At 37.6% G+C, this 27,335-nt stretch overlaps 1 protein-coding gene across 11 annotated transcripts in view; it reads right to left on the bottom strand.

Annotated features, from left to right (window-relative positions):
* Positions 1-8,757: 8,757 nt before the first annotated feature.
* The window catches only part of Coq3 (coenzyme Q3, methyltransferase), a 51,197-nt gene continuing 32,619 nt past the window's right edge, over positions 8,758-27,335 (bottom strand). For 9 of the 11 annotated variants that reach the window (XM_087187948.1, XM_021242697.2, XM_087187947.1 and 6 more), the window contains 7 exons: positions 22,547-22,673; positions 19,606-19,758; positions 18,426-18,525; positions 15,647-15,889; positions 13,084-13,243; positions 11,438-11,632; positions 8,758-10,377 (listed from right to left, as the gene is read on the bottom strand). In XM_087187948.1, coding sequence (XP_087044074.1) covers positions 10,283-10,377; positions 11,438-11,632; positions 13,084-13,243; positions 15,647-15,889; positions 18,426-18,525; positions 19,606-19,758; positions 22,547-22,605 — 1,005 coding nt within the window. In that variant the 5' untranslated portion in view covers positions 22,606-22,673 and the 3' untranslated portion in view covers positions 8,758-10,282. Of the gene's footprint in view, positions 11,633-13,083; positions 13,244-15,646; positions 15,890-18,425; positions 18,526-19,605; positions 19,759-22,546; positions 22,674-27,335 lie in introns of all 11 variants that reach the window. The other 2 variants (XM_004862487.3, XM_087187952.1) reach the window with 1 other exon arrangement.

The raw sequence follows: 27,335 nt of genomic DNA, 5'->3' as shown, positions 1-27,335 counted from the left end.
GACACACTGCACTGGATTTCTTCTCCAACTCTAGCAGGCCATGTAGAAGGAGTCACTTCCATGCTGTTTTTGTGGTCTGTAACAACCATCGGCTTTTCTTGGGGTTAGCACTTCTGGTCTGGTCTGTTGTTTCTTCCTGGTGCTGCTGACCTTATTGTGACTGTGGAGAGAGGTTCTCCTTAGGAGCCTGTGTGAGTTTTCCAGGCTGCTTCATCCTTTTCTCCGTGTTGTGCCCAGTTTCTCCAGCTTCTCTGTAATTTCTAATCTTCAGGTCAGTTTCCTTCCAACTCCTTGAGATCTACTTCTTTCTCTTCACCAAGTTATTTTCCAAGTACTGGAGGCTGTATTTTTCTGGTGGTTGTGCCTCTGCCCTTTTCATTTTTTACTTTCTATCATAGTTTTAGAAAGACTTTTTCCTCTGAATGGGATGTTCAGCTCTATGACTTCATTGTTCTTAGGTGACTTAAAGAGCTAGAATGTGTTAAAAGAGAAACTATTCTGATGTTTACTAAATGCAGTAAGGGAGAATTTATTCAAGGAAGTACAGTGGTACCTCGGTTCACAATCTTAATTCTTTCCATGATTCCGGTCACAAACCAAGTTAGACAAGACCCAAATCAAATTCAGTGGTTAGGTTCAATGTTGACCTTATGGAGAAATTTAATTTGGTTCTCATCCAATTTGGTTTGTAAGCAGAATCATGGAGAGAATTAAGTTCGTGAGCCGAGCTACCACTGTACTGTAATAGGATTCTGCAGCCAAAAATCTGAGGATGACTGAGTTCAATTTCAAACACAACAAGGAAAACTAAAGATTTATAGCCAAGGAATAATATGGGGGGGGCGGTGTCAGTGGACAGACTATTACTAAGAGAAGATACCAAGACTAAGAGGGGTTGTTTTTAAATTTACCTAACAGGATTCTTACTGGAAGTAGGCCAGCATGCTTAGATATCACATGGGTGATGAAGAAGGGATTTTAAATTTTTTTTATTTTTTGGTGGTACTGGGGATTGAACCCAGGACCTTTCCACTGAGCTACATCTCCAGAGCTGGTTTTTCTTCTTAATTTTAAAATAGGTTTTGCTAAGTCTCTAAGTTGCCCAGGCTGGGCTCAAACTTGTAATTCTCTTGCCTCAACCTCCTAGACTGCTGCAATTACAGGTGTGGACAATCACTAGTGGTGAGGAAGGGAATTTGGTAAGTTATTAAGGATGATCAAATATATAGAGGAAGGAGGATCCTGGCCAAACTGATGTAGTAGGATTCTTGCTGAAATAGGACAATGAAATGATGCTTACAGGAGGCCCAAAGTTTAAGGCTTAGTTGAAAGCATGGCTTAGAGGGGCCTGAGTAAAGTTTGATCAAGAAGGCACATCTGTCAGATGTGGCTGTGAAGTCAGAAGCCTCGAGAGATAAAGTCCTGTTGTTGATGAGGTTGGACATGAACCATCCACAAGAACCACTCACTGGAGTTACTCAGGAAGGAGAACAAAGACCTTGTGAACAAGAGAAGTGGCCAGAAGAGGGAGTTTGCAATGAGTAATGGAGAATAAGAGAATAGACCTGAGGCTTGGATAAGCATGAGCTTTTACACAAGATTAATGACAGTTTGCAAAAAAGACCTGAACCCCCACCTCCCAACTCTGAGATTCAGACAAAATATAAAACTTCCTCTAGGTGAAGGCAAATGGCTCGAGGTGAAATCATCCCCAAAGGAGAGTCAGGTTTCAGTGAAGATAAGAAGTAAAGGGACTTCAGTGAATATTTGAGAAGATAGGTAAATAGTACATTATGAAATAAGCCTTATAGAGGCTGTATGAGAAAACTGCAGGAGATCAAAGGGAGGTTGAGTCAGGGAAGACAAATTCAAGGTAGCATCTTTGGGTAAAATTTTGTGAATGAATTTGTAAGGATGTCTCCATGTTAAGCAGCCACTAGGAGTAGCAGTGACCCTTTTAATGTTATAGGAGTGGTACAGATTTCTGGCCCCTAGAGTGGCAGTGATGGCCTGAGCTGATGGCTGTCAGGGAGAAGTGTCATCTGAGGAGCACAGAAACATCTGTCTCCAAAAGAACTGATTTTAACCTCCATCACTGGTTCTCAGGGAATATTCTGGGTTCAAAACCACCAATCTTTTTGTTTGTTTTTTGAGACAGGGTCTCACTTTGTAGTTCAGGCTGGCCCTTATTATATAGCCCAGCTGGCCTCAAAGTCATGGTGATCCTCCTGCCTCAGCCTCTCTAGTGTTGGGGCAGATGTGGACCACCACACCAGACTCAAAACCACCAGTCTGTGCATGCTCAGGCAGGTGTGGTGGGTGTGGGTGCTGCCATCTGGTATGTTTGAAGGTTTAGGTGGATAGAAACAAGAACTGAGCTGTTTTGCTACATAAAAGCAGTCCCCATGGGCTCTTGGTTAAGTGTGGTGAAGTATCTGGTAGCCATCCACCCATCTGTCCATCCCCATATGTCCATGTATGTTGTCCTCTATTAACTATTGCTATTTAAAACCAGCAGTTCTTCTGAGATGAATTTCTTTAAACACTGTAAATCTATTAATGAGTCTAGACTGGTCTTTGATCATCATACTATGACAAAAAAAAAAATTTAAGCAGAATCCCAGAAAGTCTTTTCAACTTCATCTCAAAATACCCTAAAAGAGGCAATTTATATCTTGTTGCTGTTCTTTTTCTTCTTTCACAACTTTTGATAGCCTTCATACTCACTTTTATACTATGTAGGGAAAACACAAAAGCAATCATGTTTTTCTTTCCCTGATATATTTCTGTCAAATAAAGATTATATTTTCCCACTGCAATGTTTTAGAGAATTTTTAATGATTTTTGGTTTTTGTTTGCTGTTCTGTGGTACAGGGGATTAAATCCATGGCCTTCACACTGAACTATACCTTCAGCCCTTTTCTGTTTTTTAAATATTGAAACAGAGTCTTGCCAAGGTGACCAGTTGGGATTCCAACCTGTGATCCTCCTGCCTCAGCCTCACTCAATGCTAGGATTAGAGGCTCGCACAATGGCATATATCAAATGCAGTAATTTTTAACCTCTCTAGGGTCAGGGAACTTTTTCAGACTCTGACAAAAGCTATGGGACACTCTCTGAATTAAAAAAAAAAATGCACACACACACAATTTTGCTCTCTATATTGGGAGTTCCTGGGACTTGAGAAAACTGTTTGTGGACTTCAATTACTGATCCAGTTTTGGGGACAGGAAAAGAGTGGAGATCTTAGGAGACAGCAGTGAATTATATATTCATTAGGTCCCATCCTTCAAAAAGAAACAAGGACTCAAATCTAGCTGAGGGGGGAAATTTTCATGTCCCTATTTACCTTGTAACTCAACTCCCATTCTCAACTCTGTTGCCACATTGTCTTGGGAACATATTTTCTTTCCCTTTAGGTCCAACTGGTGCTTTTTATCTCCCAGACAATGGTTCTTTCTATGTGCTGGGTTCTTTTCTCACTGGGATACAAGAGATTTATTGATCCTATCATCAAATCTATTGCTTTCCATCCAAATGGTCAGTGTCAGGATTTTTTTTTATACAGAAAATGGTTGCATATAATTTGCATCTCATTAGTAATAAGAATTTCCCTTCTTAAAGTGTTACTGTAAGTTAATTTTGTAGTCAGGGTTTTGCAAGGAAAATAGATTTAATACGGAACACATAATTTATAGGATTATTTTATAATAGTCCCTCAAAAAGTTAAATGCAGAGGAGTGCAAGAGATCTAGCCTCACACTAGAGACCCAAAGAATCCAGCCAAGGGCCTGGATCCCACAACAATGTCCTGCACAAGTCCAGCTGAAGGCCTAGAGTCCAAGCCAATGTCCTCCATGAGTCCAGCCAGTGACCTAGAGCCCAAAGCAATATCTCATGCTTGTCCGTATCGAGGATCTGCACCTGGAAGGCCCAAAGGCCAGTGGTGGAAGCCAGAAAACCTGTGCCAGTGGGGTGAAGGATTTGTACCATCAGGCTGAGGGATCTACACTGGAGCCAGGAAGTGATGCTCACAGTGAAGATCAGAACTCCCCTGATAACAGCAGCCATTCCAAGTGATAGCAAGGCCCCAAGCTCCTCTTCTGACAAGAACAGGAAAAACATCCGCAGCAAGCTCCTCCTAGAAAGTCAACAGCCCCCACGATCTTCCCCTCCAGTTCTCTTTTTATGCCACTGGCAACAATCCTCAGGTAGGTCTTCTACACTCAATCCATGCTGATTCAGTTCATCTGGGAGCTACAAGTTGATCATTAGTTAATCTACCACAGTTAATAAAAAACAAATATGTGTTGGCTGTCCCAACATTTTTATTTGGTCTTGTTTCCACCTTTATTTCTACACATTTTCTTAGATTCTCAGACTTACTTCTATAGACTATAATGATGCAAATATGTTTTATGAAATTGTGAGTGCTTCAACAGTTAAGGTTTAAAAAAATACTACCAGTAAATTTGATGAGAGTTTGTGCCCAGTTACTGACCAGTTTCTAAATCTCTAGTTGATAGCTCTCAGTGCTGTGCCTCTCAGGTGAATAGTAGTGCAGATGCTCTCTTGAATGTTTCTGGCATGCATTAAAGGAGTGTTTTAAATAGTGTCCAAAAATTTGACTTTTTTGCTTGGCTAAGATATTTTTGACACGGAGTATTTTAACTCATGATTTTTTGTCAATTTATCGTCAATACAATAGTAAAACTTACACTGTAGAAAGTAAGCACATATGGAATTTTATTCCATATGTTTGAAGCCCCCAAACCTAAAGCATGTCACTCTTATAAGCACTCTAATAAACAATCAGAATTCAGATCTTGACTTTTCAATACCAGTCTCCAGTAAAAGAAATTAGGGCTCCTTGAATTCCAGGACTGGATCTGGAAAAATATGGGTGGAGCCTGGACCATCTTGAGTGGTAAAAATTAAGGAAGTGTTAGAAAAAATTATGAGACATAAAAGGACTCAGGAGGGTTTCCCAATGGCCAAATATGGGATAATCTGAGAACCAAAATGATAGTAGTAGATGGAGCCAGGTGTGGTAGTGAACCCCTGTAACACCAGCACTCTGGTAGGAGGATGGATCTCAAGTGTTAAGGTTTATATCTAGATGTGCCCAGAGCCTCATGCACTCCTAGATGGGGCTTTTGGAAAGTCACTGAATCGTGGGGATATTATAGCTGACTTGCTGTTAGGAATGAGGTCCGGTCAGAAGACTGCTCACCAGGTGTGTGAACTGAAAAGGGTGTTATCTCCCTCCCCAGAGCCTCTTTTCTCTCTCTGCTTCCTGGGTGCCATGAAGTGAGCAGCTTTCTTCTGTAGTAGCCTCCTTCCCCATGCTGCTTCTGTCCTGGAGCCTGCTGACTGTGGACTGACACCTTTAAAATATGTGAACCAAAATAAATTTCTCTTTTAATTTGCTGGTGTTGGGTATCGAGTCCCAGGAAGGATAAAGTGACTAAGACATCAAGTTCAAGCCCAGCCTGAGAAACTTATAGAAGATAACAAAATCCATGAATTCATATCAAATAAACAAACAAAGAAGGGCCACATTTCTTCCTTTTAGTAAAATTCCGTTAATTATAGAAAAGAAAACCACAATTAGATAGACACCATAGCAAACAAGAATCATAAATACATGATAAAACTAGTAGCCAAAATATGATTTTTTAAAAAACAGGGTATTTAAATATTCTCAAAGTAGTGTACTGTGTGATACTTATTCATTACAAAGGGAAAAAAAGTAACTTACAGTGAAGAAACCTAGTAGACACCAACCAGTTCCAGGACAGACTGACATCATGTGCTTCCTGACTGCATGAACTGAGAAGTGCATGGTATCACTGCTGTAGCCTTCTTTAAAAAAAAACCAAAAAAACCCAAAAGCATCACCTAAATGAAATCATGAAGAAAAATCAGAAAAACCTAAGCTGCAGCACATTCTAAATAATGCTCCTCTGCTCTTCAAGTGTCAAAGTGATCAATGTCTAAGAAAAGTAAAAGAATTGTTCCAGATTAAAGACATGTTATGAGTTTTGAGAAGTAGGAAGGGCCAGAGTATGTGGAGATTTGGAAGCCACAGTAAGGAAGTAAGGCATTTTATCATAGAATCAATGAGAAATTACTGAAGAGTTTTAAGAGGAGTTTAGGGTATGGAGTCAGTGTATCAGTGAAGATCCCAACAGGAATGAAATAGCATATTCAAGACAATTTGAGTAAGGTTAATTTACATAGACAATATAAAAGTTTGCACATAGGAAACCATCTATCTAAAGTCAAGGGATGGGTGAAAAGAAGAAAGTCTGGGATCTAGACTGACAAAGAGTGGCCAATCAAGGAGGGTAAAGTCATAGAAATGGAAGACGATTTTAAGGAGGGGATAATTAACAATGTCAAATGAGCAAGATAAGAGCTGAAAATGTCCTTTAAATATAGTCATTTGAACTTTGCTAAGAACTTTTCCAGCAAAACAGTGATGGAGGAAGGCAGATGAGGGAACTGAAGAGTAAGTGAGAAAATGGGGACAACTCTTTGATTTGTTTGGCTGGGTTGGGGAGAACATACTTCATTTTGTAAATTTTCCAATTATCCACTTTGAATAATAGGAACACCTTTTAAAAATTTCCCTAAAGAGGGGCCAGGGATTTAGCTCAGTGGTTCCGCCACCTGCTGCACAAGTGCAAGGTTCCAAGTTCTAGCCCCAGTACCAAAAAAAAAAAAAAATTTCCCTAAAGAGAGTGGGGATTTAGCTCAGTGGTGCCACCACCTTGCAAGCACAAGGTCCTGAGTTTGATCCCCAGTACCAAAAATTTTTTTTTAATTTCCCTAAAGAAAAATTCTAGAAATTTTTATGCTGGGCATGATGGTGCATGCCTGTAGCACTCAGGAGGCTGAGGCAGGAGGATTGCCATGAGTTCGAGGCCAGCCTGAGCTACACAGTAAGTTCAAGGCCAGCCTGAACTACATAGTGAGATCCTGTCTCAAAATAGTAATAATAATAATAATAATGATGATGATGATGATGATAGATTCTTTGTGCCTTGAATTTTAAGTTTTACAAAGTAACTTTATTAACAAATCATAATCAAATAAAATGTTCAACATTAGCATTTAAGTGGCCCTCCTGATTTCCAAATCCTAACATGATCATCAAAAATAGAAAATGTCCTAAGGTCACAGTTACAGAAATATTAACATTTTCATTTGAGAGTACTCAGGCACGCTGTAGTGGTTAAGCTTAATTGTGTCTAATTGATTGGATTGGGTGCTGCCAACGGCATTAGTAAAGTGCACTTCTGGGCATTTCTGGGTGAGTCACGGAGATGCGACTTGGGGTATTTTATCTGGTGCTTCACACCATCCTCTCTGGCATTGTTCACTTTCTCTGCTTCCTGGCCACCATGAACTTTGTTCCATCATGCCCTTCTGCCATGATGTTCCAGCCTTCAAGGTAACCATCCTTGGACTGAAGTCCCTGAAACCAGGAGTCAAATAAGACTCTCCTCCTTTAAATTATGGATGTTGGGTATTGTGTCTCAGCGACAGGAAAACTACTACTCATGATTTAAGGGCTACAGAGACAACATTCTAGTGCCTAATTTAAACTTGTAAAACAAAAACTTTTTGTGATGTTTTCCCCAAAGGAAAATATATAGAACACATAAATATTATTTTATTCATTACTATTGCTAATTTCTGGAGTTTTGCTTTTGGAAGGCTCCTTCAGGTTGCATAGGAGATTTTCATGTGTACTTGGTGCTGGCTTTTATTGTTTTTTATATAAGTTTTGGGAAAAGCCATACTATTTGACTTCTCTCTTGTCATCACTTGCCTCACCTATGGCTCTTGCTACCATCATTCATTGCTATTTCTAAGTGCTGAAAATTTTCTCAAGTGATCATGATCTGAACTAACCTTAAATGGTCTGACTTTTTTATAGTTAGAGCCCCATGAGATTCTGATAACCTTCATGAGTACTAGATGGCCCAGGTCACCTCTCAGCTTTCTCTGACTCCAAACCAAAGTCTCAAGCAATCTACTTTTCTGTTACCTCCAGCCTTATTCTTTTTCTTTCTAGGATAGATATTCAATTTCATTTGATGGATTACTAGCCTGAAAGTTTATATCATTATTTTTTGATGAGGATTCTCATGTGCCCAGAGTTCCTGAGGGAAGTTTTAAAGTCCTTCTTATAACCCTACTTGTTATATTACTGGTTTTCAAAAATAGGTGGTTCTGAAAATTAGAATTATTGTGAGAAGTCATTACGTTACAAACATATGAGGTACAATTAAAAAAAATGGTGAACAATGCTGCTGAGTGTCACCCAACAGAAAGGTAGAGATCTTCAATTCAAGAAGTGGCTCATCTAACCTTTAACCCTGCCTGACAAGTTTCAACTTGTCCAGTGCAGTCAGCTCGGAGCTACGGTTGAGAGGTGTGTTTTACAGTGTGCTGTAAATCAGGGATCACGAACAACACATTAACATGAAATACTGTCAATTTCATGGGAATTGTGTAATTCTGCTGCCTGAGACTCCAGTGTTTTTTAAAAAACATCATAATGGGAAATTAAATGTGAGTCTATGATTCTGCGACCAAGGTTCAGTGTCTTCGATGGAAATCACTCAATTCTTGTGCAAAAAGTGTGTCGATCAAGACCCAATGTTAAGGTGATGGTGACTGTATTTTTTTACCTTCATGGAATTTTGTGAGCTGAATTTGTACCAACAACACTACAGTGAGCTCTGAGTATTCTAGGAGTTTATTAGAGAATTTAAGAAATAATGTGTGTAGAAAACAGACCAAAGAACAGGCAAATATTTCATCCTCCATTGTGACAACACTCTGTGTCACACATTACTTCTGGTTGAGCAATTTCTGTCAAACAAAAACATTAGAGTGTGTCTTCAACCACCTTACTCACTGGATCTGGCACCATGAGACTTCTGGCTGTTCTCTCAAAATGGTCATGAAAGGTAAACATCTTAAGTTGATTCAGGACATCGAGGTAGCCCCAAAAACAAAACTAAAGACATTCACAAAGGACAACTTCCAGAACTGTTTCAGAAAACTGCAAGAATGACAGGAAATGTATTGCAAAGTGAGGGAGTGATTTTTACAGCAATAAATTTTAAAAGATTTAAACATTCAATGTTTTTTTTTTAAATCATCTCATTCTTTAAAAAATATTATGTCTTTTTGAGCCTATTTCCTTTGGAATTTGGTTGAAATCAGCCTATAATTTAAAATTAGATTATACACAGAGGCACAATATTTTCATCTCTTCATTTCATGGGAAGTCAACTAAAACAAGAAAGAATTGGGCCGGGGATTTAGCTCAGTGGTTCCAGTGCCTGCCACACAAGCACAGGGTCCCAAGTTGGATCCCCGGTACCAAAAAAAAAAAAAAAGCAAGAAAGAATTATTACTGAACTATCCTCAATTACCAGTGTTTAACAATGTGTATATTCAATAACTGTGAAAATTAGAGCTCTCTTTCTAAAATAGATGCATTTTGTTTGGGAAATTGCCTTTCGATTAATTGCAACACACATTTCTTAATTCTTAATATCAATGGTTTTTGTTCTAGTAGATGGAAAGAGGTAGCTTGATAAGAAAACTATTAGAATTCAGACTAAGAATCAAATTTTTAAATGAAGGCCAATGAAAATTTCTAATTTTAGCTCCCTAATTAGCCACAAGCAATTGACATTAAAATTTCTTTCCTAATTCTTTAAGTTTCAATTTCCTACCCTAAAATGTCATTGAGAACAAATGATAAGTTAAGCTGGTTGGGAACTATTTGCCTGAGGAGCCCAACCCAGGTCTCTGACAATACAGTAAACAAGAGCTGAAAAATAAAAAAGGCTGACCTCCTACAAGGGCTATATGCTTTTAATATATATAGTCATACTTGGAAAATACCATTTGTGTATGTCCTTATATTGCTTCTGAACTGTGAGAAAAAGCCAAACATATATTTTAAGAGGCAAAACATGTATTTCAAATCAGCCCTTTTATTGTAGATATAGTAACTGGAGAAAAATTTCATAACTAAATCTTTAAGTTTTAAGAAGTCCTTTCTTAAAAAAAAAGGCACCATACAATTTTAGGACATCTACACAAAAGTATGTTCAATATAATCTGAATTTCTTGATTTTAATGCTTGAATCCAAATCCAGTACATACATATTCAACAACTCATTTTACTTCCAACAAAGTGAAATTCAAAGGAAAAAGTATTATCTTTCTAAATATAAGTGATATAAAACTACATTTGAGCTGGGCGTGGTGGTGCATGTCTGTAATTCTGGCACCCTAGAGGCTGAGGCAGGAGGATCACCATGAGTTCAAGGCCAGCCTGGGCTGCATAGCGAAACAAAAAACAAAAAGCTACATTTGATTTTCATCAGTTAAAAGCATAAATGGTTTTAATTAAAATCAAATAAAAAGGAACATTTATGATACAGATTCCTTATTAAATTAAAATAAATAACAGCATAAATGTATGTGCATGCATGTGGGGAAAATATATGTATAACCTGATAGGTCTCCCACCACCTCAGCAGCTATTATGTATAGTAGCTGCATGGTGCCTTGCCCCCTCCCCTGTGTGACATCATGCCAAGATGGTTGCTCCCACCAAAGAATAAACCCTTCTTCCCAGTATGCCCCTGTTCCCGCCTAGAAAGTAACCTAATACTCGCTCACCTCCTACCATCTAGTGACATCATGGGCTCCTCCATTCCCTAGTCACCACCTCACTCAACCCCACCTCAGCCCCTACAAACCCCACCCCAGTCTCTATAAAAGACTCTCCCTGCCCCGGGCATATTGCTTTTGTCTCTCCTTTGTTCAGAGACAGCCCGGCAGATCTATTCCCCTAATAAAGGCTTGTTGTGGCCTGGTCTGGTCTTGGTCTTTGGCCCTTTTACCTGACAACCCATAAGATCAAATGAAATATGCAGCTACTGTAGCTTTCCATGATAGCCCACGCTGTGTTTTCCAGATGCAGCACATACTTTTATCTCTGTTCTTACCCTCTTTTTCTATTTACTTGGCCTAAGTTTGCTCTGCAGAGCCAGTTTCTCCCCCACTCTTCACTTTTGCTTAAATAAACTTTGAAAAAAAAAAAACGAAATAGCATTCCCTATTTATATAACAAAGACAAAGAACTCCTAGGTGTGAACTCCTAGATCACATACACCTTCATAAAACTTTTTTATCCATAGAATCCCCTTGCGAGTAGCTATTAGATGCCATACAAATTTTTGTCCACGGATTTAATTTTTTTTATTAACCTTTTCTTCATGATTTTTTCTCAAAAGATAAATTGTATATTTTTTAAAAATATAAGGATCCAACTTTCAAACTATATTACTACAGTCTTCAGAAACAATTCATTTCTTCAGTTCTCCATGCACACCTGGGATGGTGGAAACCTCAGCTTGAGGTTCTTCTGTTTCCCCCTTAAAAACAACCTCAGCAGGCCCCGAGTGATCTGGTACCATGGATTTCACAGCATGGGCTGCGTAGTTAAGGCTGGTATTTTCATTCCAATGCCAGTAACCTGAGAAGGGGTTGTAAAGCATTCCTGCCACAGTTTGAACTGACAGACCATCTGAAAAAAATATCAGAAAGTGTAGCCTTAAAAAATATTTACCTTCCAAGTACCAAAAGTCTCCTACAACTCTGCATATTAAAAAATAATTGCTAATTTAATGGGCAAAAATTCTTTGTTATCACGTACAGATCATAATTTAATACAGACTAGAATACATACAGCAGACTGCCAAGATTCAAACCCCAGCTCTGGTACCTCCTACACAGTGATCCTAGGCAAGACACTTATCCTTTCTGAATCTGTTTTCCCACATGAACAGAACATACATCATAGAGTTGTTGGAATTAGAAGAGATATTTGTATAAAGTACAGTTCTTGGAATTTGAAAAATACATAAAATAAATGTTAGCTGCTATTAGAAACTATCTGTCAATAAAATACTATTTTCAACAAAGTTACAGAAATCTCTAGAACACACTAGTTTGCTATGGACTATTAATATTCCAAGTATTTCAAGTTTAATACATTGTGGGCTGGGGATTTAGCTCAGTGGTTCTGGCGCTTGCCTTGCAAGCGCAAGGTCCCAAGTTCAATCCCTAGTACCAAAAACTAAAACTAAAACTAAAACTAAAAATAAAATAAAAATACATTGTTATATAAACAAAAAGCATTATAAATACAATAAGTCTAAGTACTCAACAAGAATACTTAATGCCAAATAAATGAATTGAAAACCACTATTACTGAACTGGGAGTGGTAGTGCGTGCCTGCAATCCTAGCATTTGATAGGCCCAGGCAGGAGGATTGCGCAGAGTTCAAGGCCAGCCTGGGCTACATAGTGGGTTCAAGGCCAGCCTGACCTACACAGTGAGACCCTGTCTCATAAAACAAAAAACAAAACAAAACAACACTATTACTTGACAGGAACGCAAGACATAAATTGACTGCTTACTGTGTGTAATACAGAATGAGGTAATGTAGGAAGTACAAAAAAGAGACATAATCTTGTCTTAAAGGAGCTTATATGCCAAAAAAGGGCAAAAACCCACTACAAAACTATAATATAAAGTGTGCTGTAAGTAACATAAGATATATAAAATGTGACAAGAAAGTTCAAAATATATCTGCGTACAGAGGAATCAGGAAAAATAAGAAAGATAAGTTGATATATACAGGGCTTAGTAGGGTGAACTGAGGATGCATATAAATAAATAATATACATTTGACTTGTATCTCATCCTTTAACAAGTGAAGGCAAAATACTCAAAAGGTATTCATTTGTCATCTATTATTAGCTTGACTCTGGGTTAGGTGCCACGAGCAGGACAGAAGAGAGGTACCTACTACTTAATTCCAACTTCAAAAAGTGTAAGACATAGTTGAAGAGATGAAACCAACATCCCAAAGATAGTGACCTAATTAGTTGTACTAGGTTATGTGATTAATAATTACAGTGCATTAAAAGTTCAGTTAAGTCTTGAAATTTCAAAAAATTCTTCATACTTACTCGATTCCAGAATGCTCTCTAGCTTTTCAGGTGAAACAAACTTCTCCCATGTATGAGTACCTTTTGGCACAATGCCCGCAATCTGCTCTGCAAACACAATCCCCAAGGCATAGGACAGCTGTGTTTTGTTGATTGTAGTAATGAATAAAGAACCAGTAGGCTAAAAGAAGCAGAATTATACAGAGGTAAAAATGTATAGAAGTAAACTTGAAAAAGTTATGAGTATCAGTTAAGTACAGGCTTGGCTTCCCCTCTCCTTCTTTTCAAATGTTTTAAGTATAGTTAAGATACATAAGTATGAATAAAATATAAATTGCCAAAATAGTATTTTTTTTTTCCTTTGGGAAATCTACTGTTAAAGGCAATCTACTACACATTCCCTGAGTCTACACAACAGTGCTTATAACTCTTAAAATCATAAATTACTAGGATGTATGTGCGGGGTTTTTTTCTCTTACTTATTTGCAAGTGTTCTCTGACAAAAATGTTAATGATTAAGGTTTGAAATTTTTTGTTTTAATTTGATTTCATTTGTATAAATACTATGAAGAGATCAAGATAAGCACTTAGGTGCATGCAAACCAGAAATGGGACTGTTTAGTTTGCGTTTTTTGGTTCTACTCTGATTATATTTATAGCATTTCCTACATTTAGTCTTACAAATGTCAAGGACACAAATATCCCCTCACTCTTTTACATATTATCATTAGTTTGATGAGGATAAAATACCAGAAATTCCCTCCAAAATAATTAGATTACTCTTTCTACATACATTGGGGTAGAGAGAAAGAGATAACATATTTCAAATACCATCTCAAACCAAAAGTAAAAATGGTAAGAGGAGCCCTGAAATACTGGGGTGTGCACTTAAATTAAAACTTGAAATACTACATACTATATCATCATACATTGTAATTTTCCTCTGTAGAACTATGGCACAGTATTCTAAAATACCTTATTGAGACTCACTTATGAATCTGATCATCTATCTAGTCTGTGTTCAATAAAACTGTACACTAAAGAATTAGTGATAAACGATGTTTATTTTTTTAAAATACAGGGTCTCCGTTATAGCAAAAATTGTTTTAAAGCCCAAAATGCCAGCATTCCCCATATGTGTCAAAGAACCTCCACTCATATGCACATACTAACACACAACACAGAAATTAATAATTAAGGAGTTTTACTTGGACAACAGGAAATAAGCCTTAATACAACTCCATTTAAAAGTAACACCAAGAAACCATCACAGAATAAAGAATAAGGAGACATGGCAACGAATTGTAATGTAGGAATCTGGATTGGATCCTGTAATGGAAAAATGGCATTAGCAGAAAACTAATGCAATTTAACAAGGTCTGCAGTGCCTTAAGAAGCCTAACACCAATATCCGTGGTTCTGAGAACCTGATGTTCACGGGTAGCACCACGGTGAACTGGGACAAGTTCTAGGACACAGACCCACAACAGGCAAGCCCTTCCATGTGTGCAAGTGGGGGCCTGCACCTGACAGGCAGGGTCCCCTTCGCTTTTGCGTCCTCGGTGCCTCACTTGCTCACCTTAGCTCCTACCCTTCTGTAGGTGGTTAACATTAGAGGGTGACAGGTGAAGGTGACACTCTACTGTCTTTACAACTCCTCTGTAAATCTATAATTACTCCAAAATAAAGCGTTTTAGATTTTTTTAAAAGCTCTACTGAGATACGGGCTAACCATCTCATTCTTTTAGCTTTTGACTGAGCTTCTTAAATTTTTTTAAAAAGCTCATTTTAGATATTGGCTAAGCATTTCATTCTTTTAGCTTTTGACCTTAGGGTGTAACATTTTAAGCTTATAAACAGAGTCTATATATAGCAATAATAATAATAGGACTTTAAGGCTATTTCTTATAAGAAAGTTTGGAAACACATTTAGAGAACTAAGTCTGGGCAAATTATATACCAATAATAAGTAATGACGATAATCAGACTTGGAATCAAAGGATCTAGCCTTAAGCCCCATCTAAGTGCCCAGTGATCTTTGCCATCTCACAAACCCTGAGTCCTCATATGTCAACAAAGGTGATAACAACATCTGCTTTTCCTTCATTACTGGGTGCTACAAAAAGTCAAATACATATTAAGTAACTCTCTCATAAGCTGAAAACTCACATACAGAGTAACTTAAATACGATTTAAGTAAATTTATGCTAATCATTGTCTCTACTGATTTTTAAGTATTAAGTGAAATTCACTGCTTGGTAATTTTCATATAACATCAATTAAGTATTTAATCCTAACTATCTCCATGAGGAAATATCACTAAAAATGCAGTTTTCAAATAGTTAACACTAACATTTTCCAAGGCACATTAAGATACTAGTAGGACACTGAAAAACCCTGCTACTGAGGTTAATCTGATGGGCAGGAGTAATCTCCAGCAGATAACCCCTAATCCTGGTTTCTTGTTCCTTCTCTCCTATACCTTGTCTGCTAGACTGCTAAAGTATTATGGAATACTTTTTTTGCTATGGATATATCCACACAGTCAGAAGAAGAAACAAACAAATAAATTCCTAAATCTTACTTTTAACACTTGACGGCAGCACTGTATAAATGTTTCCAGATCAGCCACATGTTCTACAACTTCAGAAGCTATAACGGCATCAAAAGTTTCTTCAGTTTCTTCCACGATCTCTTCCAGAGAACATACCCTGTACTCTATCCTCTTATCCAGGACTGGATCAAATGCTTTATGGTGCTGTGCTGTTTTAATGTTTTCATCCACAGGATCGATTCCAAAAACTGAAGCCCCTAGACGCCCTAGAGGCTAATGATACAAAAAAATCATCACTCTCAGGAAGAAAGGACAACACATGTTAGCAATAAAAACCTTATCAAAAATGAAAAAAGATTGGGCCAGGGATTTAGCTCAGTGGTTCCACCACATGCTCTGCAAGCTCAAGGATCAGAGTTCGATCCCCAGTACCAAAAAGAAAAAGAAAAGAAAAGAAGATTAATCATGAGGTGGCAATTACTGGAGTTCACTTATGGGTATATGGGTTTATATATTTTGAAATTTTCTATAATGAAAAGCTAAAAGTGAGAATAATCAAAACAACAAAGATCTATGTTTACTTGCTTCTCTAGTACAGTATTAATACACTTCAAATGCAATAAATGTAACATGCCATGTAAAAACAGCTATCATTTCTGAAATATGAAAACATTCTTTTTTCTTTACTGTCAATTAAACTGATTAACTTTATTGGGTTTAAAACTATATCAAAGTTCACCCTAAAACATTTTGCAAGGCAAAATTATTTAACTCAAGGAATATTTAATAAAATTGAACACTAGAAATTACAAGCAATTTTCAAAACAAAATATGAAAACATTCTAATGAACAAATGTTTTCAATATTTTCTTCTATAATTAACCAAAAATACTTTTTCTTTTCTATTCTTTTCTTTTCTTTTCTTTTGTGTGTGTGTGTGTGTATGTGTGTGTTTTGCTGGGGATCGAACTCAGGGTCTTATGTATGCTAGGTACCCAAACTACCATAGAGCTATCTCCCCAGCCCCAAGAAATAATTATCACAGCTAATTCTTTGTTCAGTTTTTAGATTTGAAACTTCCCATTACATGCTCAAGTATTTAAATACAGGCTGAATATTAATCAAACTTGCATAGTATTTTTATTAAACAAAGTCAATAAGCTAAAAGTATAATCACATTATTTTAAATTGAGACATAAGATCTACAATAATTACATTTAGCAGATTGCAGAACACATATATTAAAATCTTAGTTAAAATTTATATACCACATATTCTTGATCTAATGGATGTATTTTTACAGCTTTCCCATTGCTGGACATAATACCCAGCACTCACAACTTAAAAGAGGAAAGGTTTAACTTAGCTCACAGTTTGGGAGGATTCAGTCCATAGTCAGCTGCCTCTAAGGTAGGAATATCAAAATGGAGGGGGATGGCAGAGCAAAGATGCTTAGTTTACAGTGGCTGGGGAGCGGAGTGAGCAGGGGAACAGTGCTAGACAGGAATGGGCAAGGGATCATATATAGTACCCAAAATCATGCCTCCAGGACCCACCTAGACACACTCAGCAGTGTCCTTTAATAATCTGCTAAGCGCTTCTTTATTCAATGAAGCTGACATTAGGATAATAGTCACACACATTTTGGGTTTCTTGAAATGTTATAATTCATGTCAAAAGAAGCCAGCCCACATCAAGTGAAGAACATAGTTTCTGTAACATGAGAACCTAACCATACATCAAAGGCCTCTATTAGTTTCACTGTCAACAGGGCTGAGTTTTGGACCTGGACAATATCATATCCCATTTAATCATTTTATTTTATTTTGTTTTTTGGTACTGGAGATTAAACCCAGGGCCTTCTCACTAAGCTACAACCCTAGCTTCCCTCCAACTTTTTTGGAGATAGGGCCTCACTAAATCGCTAAGTTGCCCAGGCTGGGCTCAGACCTGCAGGCCTCCCACTTTAGCCTCCAAGAGTGCTGGGATTACATGCATGTTTCACCACTCCAGCTTAAATCTTAACATTTTGTTATTTCCCTAGTGTTGCTTAAATGTCTTTCAAAGATCAAATTATGATACAGCATTGTAGCAAGAAGTTCCTGTGCTGATAGAAGAATATAAAATAAAACTGCAAGGTATAAAATTACTATAAACTGAACCAAATATTCTTCATGGGAAAAATAATTACTCTTGCAAGTACTCTACAGCACCCAAGAAAGATCCCCACTAATAGGCAAAATTCTATTAGGTTCTGCAATTAAATGCAAACAAACAGCCTATTATTGCATTTAAGGCAGTAGGAGCTCCCTAATTTCTTGTGACAAAAAAGTTCACAGAAAGCTATCTGAATGACCCATGTCCTAATTTTAATTAAAAAAAAAACCTTCAGTATAATTTTCTTGTCTGTCTGTCTACCTACCTATACTGGCGATTGAACCAAGAGTGTTCCCACTGAGCTATATCTCCAGCCCTTCTTTTAAAATTCTGAGACAGGGTCATGCTAATTCGATAAATTGCCTAGGCTGGGCTCAAACTTGGGATCCTCCTCCCTCAGCCTCTCATAAAGTACTGGGATTACAAGCATGTACCAATATACCTAGCTTGAAATTTTTCGATTCGTAAAAAATATTTTTAAAGCATATATTACGTGTATAATAACAAAAAGATTATAATCACAGAAAGACTTAAATCAACATTACTAATTAAAATAACAATGAATATTATTTGTCAAAATGGTAATTGAAGTACAAGTACACTCCTCAAATATTTTTCCCATTTAATGGCAGAAAAGCTGTCAGTCACTTACTTCAGTTAATAATCCACCACCACAGCCAACATCAAGAATCTTCATCCCAGACAAAGGTTTTCCTGGATGGTGATTAGCAACTGTTTTCAAAAGATTGTCTCTTTAAAAAATTTTTAAATATAAAAAAATGATTAATTTTATCAATGAAAAAGTTTAAAAATATACAATTTTGATGAAATGTTAATCCCTATTTAAAATGGGTTACTGATATTCTTAGATAAATGTCATAGCTTGCATTGCCCTCTAATATATTTTATGTTCTGTATAAATAAATATGTCACAGTCCAATGGAGTTCTCAAACTAATCCAAATCACCTGAAAGGTTTGCAGAACCCTGATTGCTAATTTCTCAGATGGAATCTTGAGAATGTGCATTTCTGATGATTCCCAGGTTGATAACTGATTTTGCTGATCCAGGGCCTACACTTTGAAAAGCAGTTGTCTAGCCTAATAAAACAACATTCCTGCTTTTCTCTGACTTAGTATTTGAGTGATCCACAAATTCAATGATAATAGAAAGATGTCAATATTTCCTCTTTGCTGTACTGATTCTGCATGAACCAGCAAAACCCAATCAGAAACTTCCTTGAGAGTAGAGTCTGTGCATGATATTCTGTGTCAACTACAGAGCCTTTCCTATATCAGCTACTCAAAAATGTTTGATGAATAAATAAATGTACAGCCCTAAATGAACTCTTGTCCTTATCTGCCATAGCAAACACAGGGACCATGTTTCATTTATTTCAGTAGCTTTCAGAGTCTAGTCCCAGAGCCCTTTGTAAGACAAGCTCTCAAAAAATATTTGTTGAGTCAACTGTCTCAGTGGTACAGTATTTTTACCTAAATGGCCTAAAGGCCAGTGGGGCCACAGCAGGCCAGTAGCTATAAATGGCCTTGATGACACAGGACCTTAGTTTCCTTTCATGAGAATTTAATTCTGATCAACCTGAAATGTCCAATAATGCTTCAAGTTATATTATGAAAGCAGCCTAGACATTGGGCAGTCTTACTAAAAATTATTAGTTTCAAACAGTGAGTATCAAAGAGATTTTCCCTAATTTCCAAAGAAAACTTAAAATGCAGCATTTTGAACCTAAGTATAAACCAAGAGAAAATACAAAAGATGATGAATTCTTTAAAAGAGTCCCACTGTAAAGACGTGGAGTTTTTGGAATGTTACCTAATAAATGGCACCCGCAGGTCATTCATAGAGTGGAGAGGTGCAAACATTCCCTCCTCATCCCACCACTTGTGAGCCATGGCCAGGAAGGTTTTCACCTCATTGCTGTCAACAGTGGTCTGTGAAGTACTGTACAGTCTTGTCCACAGCTGCCTAAGGAAACAAAGAGCACACAAATACTGATGTCTTTAAAAATAAAACATGGGGTATGTCATGTAGAAAAATATCCTCATTTATAAGTTATGAGATTCTAAATATGTAATTGCTCAATTTTGATGCTATTAATAAAAACCAGATTTTCTTGTAATCATACTGCTCACATATATTCACTGAGAAACAAAATTACAGTGGACCCTCAAGTTATGACTGGCCTGACACACAAACAACTTGGGTTAATTAGGTTAACGGAAGATTCATCTGCCTCTTGTTACCTATAGCATGTACCCAGGTAAACATGCAAATCTCAACTGTATTGACTTACAACCAACTTGAGTTACAACCAGCCCTCAGGAACTGATGGAGTTCGTAAGTCAAGGGTCCACTGTAATTTGTTTTTAAAGTAAGTTACAACTAAAAACATAGTTTATAAAACTTGGGGCCAGGGATTTAACTCAGTGGTTCTGCCGCCTGCCTCAAAAGCACAAGGTCTTGAGTTCGATCCCTGGTACCAAAAAACAAAACAAACTTCGCTTCTGGGTCACATCTAATAATAATAATATAGACTAAAGTCCTTTGCATGGTTTATGAAGCTCAGGATTATTTAGTCCCCACTTCCTTGCTCTCCAAACTCACCTTGTTTTACTCTCCTCATCCTCCGCACTCTAGTCACACAGGCCTTCCTTCAAAGTTCTTCAAAGTGGCCGTGCTCCCTCTTTGCACAGGCACTTGGCAGATTTTGTTCCCTCTGTCTGGAACATTCTTCCAACATTCCCTGCCCCTTTCCTCCTCCAAATGCCTGATTCATTCTTTCTCATCCTTCAGATCTTAGTTTAAATGGAATGTTTGTTATCTACAAAGTCTTCCTTGATCCTTATAAGTGGGTCACAGTCCCCTATTTTAACTCCTATGTAACTTTTACTTCCTTGTGGGCTCATATGATTATTTGGTCATGTCTGCCTCCTCACTAGACCCTAAGCACTGCATAGGCAAGGCATGGACCATTTTATTCCTAGGGACTAGTAGGGTTCCTGGAACATATCCCCTGCTCAGGAGACATTTGTGAAAAAAAATAACCTGAAGGAAAAGGCCAGAGAAGTATATAACTTGCCTAGTCTTTTTTTTTTTCTTCAATCATATGAAAACAAATAGGGACTAAACAGAAATTAGACACTATACTGAGTTCTAAGTCAGAGGAACAGTACAGAAAAAAAATACTCCAAAGGTCTGTTTAGGTAAAATGTTGTTAAGCTAGAAAAGATAATGCCATTCAAATTTCTATTGTATTTCTTAGTTATATATGAAGAGTATATTCTATGGTACCGGAGATCGAACTCAGGACCTCGCACTTGCGAGGCAGGCAGCGGAACCACTGAGCTAAATCCCTGGCCCATTGCTGTTTTTTCTTTTTTGGTACCGGGGATGGAAGTCGGATCCTTACGCTTGCCAGGCAGGCAGCATTGTTTTTTCTTTTAAGATGCAGTCAGGTGTGTTGGCACTTGCTGTAAACCTAATACTCTGGGAGGCTGAGGCAAGAGGATTGATTGCAAGTCTGAGGCCAGCGTGGGGTACTTGGCAACTTAAGGAGACACTCTCTCAAAATTTTATAAAAGCAGGGGCTGGGGTTGTTGATATAGGTCAGTGTGAAGGCCCTGAGTTCAATTCTCAATACTGTAAAATAAGTAAATTCAAATGTCACTTTTCTTTAACATTAATATTATTTTAGGAATATCAGTCTTTTTTCCCATGTTTAATAAAACTTCAAAAACCAAGGATTAATTATAATAACCTTCCTTTCTTCCTGCCTACTTTCCTTCTTTCTTTCCTTGCCTCTGTCCCTCCCTGGGATTGAACCCAGGGAGTGCTGACCTTTTAATTAACTTGTGATCCTTCTGCCTCAACCTCCCAAGTGGCTAGGATTACGGTATGCACTACTGTGTCCGGCTCTGTAATTTGCAACAGATCTCAGTGGTAGCTTCTCAGTTGACAAAGAATGGTTTCTTTCAGACACACAATTTCAAAGGTGCTCATTTACTAGTAGGAGCACACATATAGAAAACAGAGCTCATCCTAATCTGAGCAATATTTTTCACAAAGTTACATACTGGCTTATTCAATACAAGTACAGAAAGACATTACTTTGATCTAATCTTCCTAGAATGTATCCACCTTAATGTATCCACCTTATAATCATACTGTATCCATAACACTTATGATTTTAAGTACCACATTATTATGTTCTGTCATAAGAATATTATAATTTAAAATGTTTCTCCCTGTAATAAGGTCTTCTATTAAAAATAAAGGCTTTTGGGGATTTAGCTCAGTGGCGCCGCACCTGCCTTGCAAGCGCAAGGTCCTGAGTTCGATCCCTGGTTCTAGGAAAAAAGAAGCCTTTTGGGCTGGGGATTTAGCTCAGTGGTTCTACTGCCTGCCTCACAAGTGCAAAGACCCAAGTTCGATTCCCCAGTACCAAAAAAAAAAAAAAAAAAAGGCATCTTGAGTGCCTCTTACTGAAAAAAAGGTTTTCTCTGAATTTAGATGAAGGATATTGACTGGCTATCGACTGTATTACTCTATCAACTTTTCTATGGGTTTAAAATTTTCCAAATTTAAATTGTTAGAAAATAAATTAGTTAAGAACATTTAAATAAATAAAAGCTACTTTAACCAAACCACATAAGCTATTATATACCAACCAAGTTTATTAAACACAAAAAATTACTACTCAATTACTATTGCACATAATTATATAAATATCTGCCAGAGCAATAAATAAACTTACCAGTAACTTTTCATTCTATTCAAAGAGAGAAAGGTCATCCTACAGGATTTGAACCACATGGTTCTGTATTCATCGAAAACCCATGGTTTACTTTGTAAAGTCCAAATAAGCTGGCTATTTGAACAAACTGAAAAAAATTAAATGTATAGAAAAAGTATTACACAGTAAAAATGCTTGATATGCATGTAGTTGAAGAAATTCTATTTTATACAGTAATATTACAACTGATAAACAGGAAAATTTTATTTATTTTTTGAGGTTTTTCTTAACTTTGGATTTTATTTAAAAAATAAAGGTTTCTAAATAGGACACACACATGTGTGTAAATACCGAATAGTTTCTCTAGTGTCAGAAACTGAAAGTGTAAATAAGGATTAAAATGAATAATTGATAATGTGAAATAGGAAAAGGTCCAAAGGTGTAGGGGTGGTGGGAGGAGAAGGGGAAAGGAAAGAAGGGAAAGGAAAAATTATGAGAAAAGAAAAAAAATGGAAACAAAGTCTATGTAAATAGGGAAGGGAGGAGGGGGTGAAGGGCGCACAGGTAATGGAGAAAAAAATAAGAACCAAGATACATCATGTACGGGTACAAGCACCCAATGATAAATGTAAACGTATTGTATACCTAAAATGTACCAATAAAAATTTTTTTAAATAAAGATTTCACATTCTGTCATCTAATTCTAACCAGACATTTCTGAAATTATAATTTGCAAAAGTAATATATGTAAACACTAATTTTTGTATCCACATTATGTTTAAAAAATTATATAAAGTGGGGCTGGGGATTTAGCTCAGCAGCACTGCACCTGCCTTGCAAGCACAAGGTCCTAGGTTCAATCCCCAGTACCAAAAAAAATTGTAAAAAGTGATTTTCAACACCACAGAAATAGAAGCAAAGACAAAAATCACATGATCATCTACACAGGTGCAGAAAAAGCTTTTGACAAAATCCAGTGTCCATTTATGATAAAAAAAAAAAACCTTGAGGAAAATGAGTATAGAAGGGCATTATGTCAATCTGATAAAAGCCATTTATGACAAACCAATGTCCAACATCATATTAAAACAGGAAAAGCTGAAAGCTTTCCCTCCAAAATCAGGAACAAGAAAAGGGTGTCCACTATCCCCACTCCTGTTCAATGTAGTACCCGAAACATTAGCCAGAGTAATCAGGCAAGAGAAAGAAATAAAAGGGATATGTATAGGAAAGACAGAGGTCAAATAATCATTATTTGCAGATGACATGATCCTCTACATAGAAGACCCCAAAATTTCCACCAAAAAACTCCTAGAATTAATAACCAAATTCAGCAATGTAGCAGGATACAAAATAAACACTCAAAAATCAGTAGCACTCCTGTACACCATAATGAACTCATTGAGAAAGAAATAGGAAAACATTATTCACAGTACCATCAAAAAAAATTAAATACTTAGGAGATAACCAAGGAAGTAAAAGACACCTACAATGAAAACTGAGGGCTGGGGATTTAGCTCAGTGGTTCCAGCACCTGCCTCGCAAGCGCAAGGTCCTGAGTTCGATTCCCAGTACCAAAAAAACCCCCAAAAACTGAAAAAAGGAGATCAAAGAAGATATCTGAAAATGGAAAGATATCCCCTCTTTCTGGACAGGCAGAACCAATATAGTCAACATAGCCATACTTCCAAAACTGATATACAGATTTAACACAATCCCAATCAAAATACCAATAGCATTCCTCACAGAACTAGAGAAAACAATCCTAAAGTTCATATGGAACCAGAAAAGACCCAGAACAGCAAAAGCATCACAGTCTAGGACTTCAAGTTATACTACAAAACTACAATGATAAAAGCAACATGATATCATGGTATTGGCATAAAACAGACATGTGGATCAACAGAACAGAATAAAGGATGTGGAAACAACCCCAAGCACATTCAGCTATTTGATCTTTGACAAAGAGGTAAAAACCATGCTGGAGGAAAGATGGTCTCAGTGCTGGTAAAACTGGCTATTCACATGCAGTTTGAATACAGACCCATATCTCTCACCATGTACTAAACTAAAATAAAAATGATCAAAGATATAATAAATGTTAGAGAAAGACTTATGTCCTGATAAAATAAGTAAACTCTTGAAGACATAGGCTATCTTAGTTATTTTTTCTTGTTGCTGAGACAAAACACCCAACACCCAAAGTTAAAGGAAGAAAGGTTTATTTGGCTCACAGTTTGTAGAGGTTTCACTTCATAGTTGGCTGGCTCCAAGGCAGGTTGGCATGGCAGAGGGGCATCGCAGAGGAGAAAGTCCATGGCAAAGCAGGGCCAGCAAAAGGCAGATGGCAGCATGGCAGCAACCAATAAGCAACAGGCAATGACCCTCTTTCTGTTTCTTTTTTTTTGGCAGAACCGGAGATCGAACTCAGGACCTTGCACTTGCCAGGCAGGCGGTCGCACCGAGATAAATCTATCCAGGCTACGAGCCCTTATGCAGGTAGCACTCACATCCAGCATGGGGCACCCTTAATTCTACCCAGAACTATGACAAACCAACCAGTGGACTAACTTAGTAATCAGACACCCTTGATCCCAGCACTACACACTCTAGATGTAGCCACCTCTGAAAAGGTCCACATATGACTGCCTGATGGTTTGGGGGCACATCTAGACACAAGCCATAACATAAGCATATGCAAGGACTACCTGAAAAGAATCCCAATTGTACAGGAAATAGTACCAAGACTCAACAAATGGGACCTCATCAAATTTAAAAGCTTCTGCACAGTAAAGGAAACAACCAGCAGAGTAAACAGACAACCTACAGAATGGGGAAAACTTTTCCCAGCTACACCTTGGACAAAAGACTAATATCTAGAACATATAAAGAACACAAAAAAATAGACCCCCCCCACAATAAAAGACTCAATCAAAAAATGGGCAACTAAAATGAACATACACTTCTAAACCAAGGAAGTACAAATGGCCAATAAACAAATGAGAAAATGTTCAACACTGCTGGCCATTAGAGAAATGCAAGCTAAAACAACACTGAGATTCCACCTTACTCCAGAAGGATGACCATCTTTAAGGACTCAAAAACCAACAAATGCTGCTGAGGCTGAGGGGTGGTGGTGGGGCAACATGACAGGATCCCTTCTGCATTGTTGGTGGGAATGAAAACTAGTAAAACCACTATGGAAATCAGTATGGAAATACCTCAAAAACTTAAAATAGAAATTCTACTTGAGGGCAATTCCATGTCCAAGATCCCTTTGTGGTGGGTATACACCAGAAGGTTTTTTTCTTCTTATTTCCAATAAATATTCTCCTAATTCCCCCCTTTTGTCTGAGATTTTATTCTTCAGTTTCCTGAGACAAAGAGCTTGGGTTTAACTGCTTCGTATTGGAGGTCTCACCAAGATCAACTCTGCACTTTATATCTGGCAAACCAAGACTGACAGGAGGTAACAGATTGGAAAGTGTTTTATTTTTTTCTCTCCATTTAACTGTGATTACATTTATTACATAGACACAATTTGTGTTTCCTCTCTTCCTCTCTCTCTCTCTCTCTCTCTCTCTCTCTCTCTCTCTCTCTCTCTCTCAACTAGATAGCCTTATGCCTCTTCCCTGTAGATAAAGTTCCTGTGTCTCTCAGATTAGGCTAGTGGTAGCAAGCCTATGCACGCATGCCACAGCAGGCTGTGTCACTGAAAGCTCTAAAAGGTTTGCATTGCTAGATTAGGCACTTTCTATTCCTTCTCCCAAACCCTTCCTCCAAGAATTAGAGGTCATTATACCACAGATGATTTCACTGATCGAACAACAACAACAATAACAACAAAAACAGGTTAGGGCCTCAAAGGGCTCCAGGCTATGACCCCAACTGCTGTAGTCCATCAGGGTACAAGCTAGAGTTTTTTCATCCCCTAGTAGAAAATCTTACTTCCCACCTACAACTCACAGCCTTTGCCAGCACCACTCTCTAGCAAGCCACTTTGACGTCTTTTGGAACCTCCCTCACTCTCAACACAGAGGAGTTGATAGTGGCAGCCCATCCAGAGTGAATCTGTCTTCCTCTAGTGATCCATTCCCTGTGGCTGCTGGACTCTTCAAGTGCAGCTTTTCTATTCTTCATGGCAGGTTTTCCATCTGTCCAGAATGGTGAGTTTCCCTCTGTCTCTGTGCCTTACTAATTGTCTCACTAGGTCATCTGGACCAATCTGATCAATAGGATAGTGGCCCCGGTGCCATGGAGCCCCTCTGTTTAGGGGATGATCCAAAGGAGGCAAGTATCTCCTGTGTCCCCCTGGGATGGAAAGTTTGTCATCCTAAGGGACACTTTTTGGGTAAAATTTCTCCATAGGACCCATAAAGGGTCTCATGTTTCCAATTTCCTCTGTCTGATCCCCTGGGCTATATTCTTAAAAACTGGTCTAAATTTAATTCTCATGGGAGGAGGCTTGCCAAAAAAAAATGTTCAAAAAAATGTCTATTACAACACCATACCTTTAAAGGATCTGTCTCTCTGGAGAAAAACATTTACATAAGAAACAGTGTGGTTATCAAAGGAGCAGTTTCCAATAATAACTCTAATACAGAGGACTCCAAGGGGGCTATACTGTGGTAGCAGATATTCCAAAGATTAAGATAAACCATCAAACTAGGGTCTTTCTTAAAATAGTCCTTGTTTTCATGGGCATAAAAGAGATAAGGCATCAAATTTCAGAATAAGGAGAGATAATAATTTATAGCTTTTAACAATTATACCTAACAATTTAACATCTAACAATCTATAGCTTTTCTAT

The sequence above is a fragment of the Heterocephalus glaber genome, unplaced genomic scaffold, assembly GCF_053883595.1.
Source record: "Heterocephalus glaber isolate CG9 unplaced genomic scaffold, H.glaber_assembly_v1.0 deba00001523, whole genome shotgun sequence".
Taxonomy (NCBI): Eukaryota; Metazoa; Chordata; class Mammalia; order Rodentia; family Bathyergidae; genus Heterocephalus; species Heterocephalus glaber.
The sequence above is the reverse complement of the archived record's forward strand: the minus strand, read 5'-3'. Positions and strand labels throughout refer to the sequence as shown.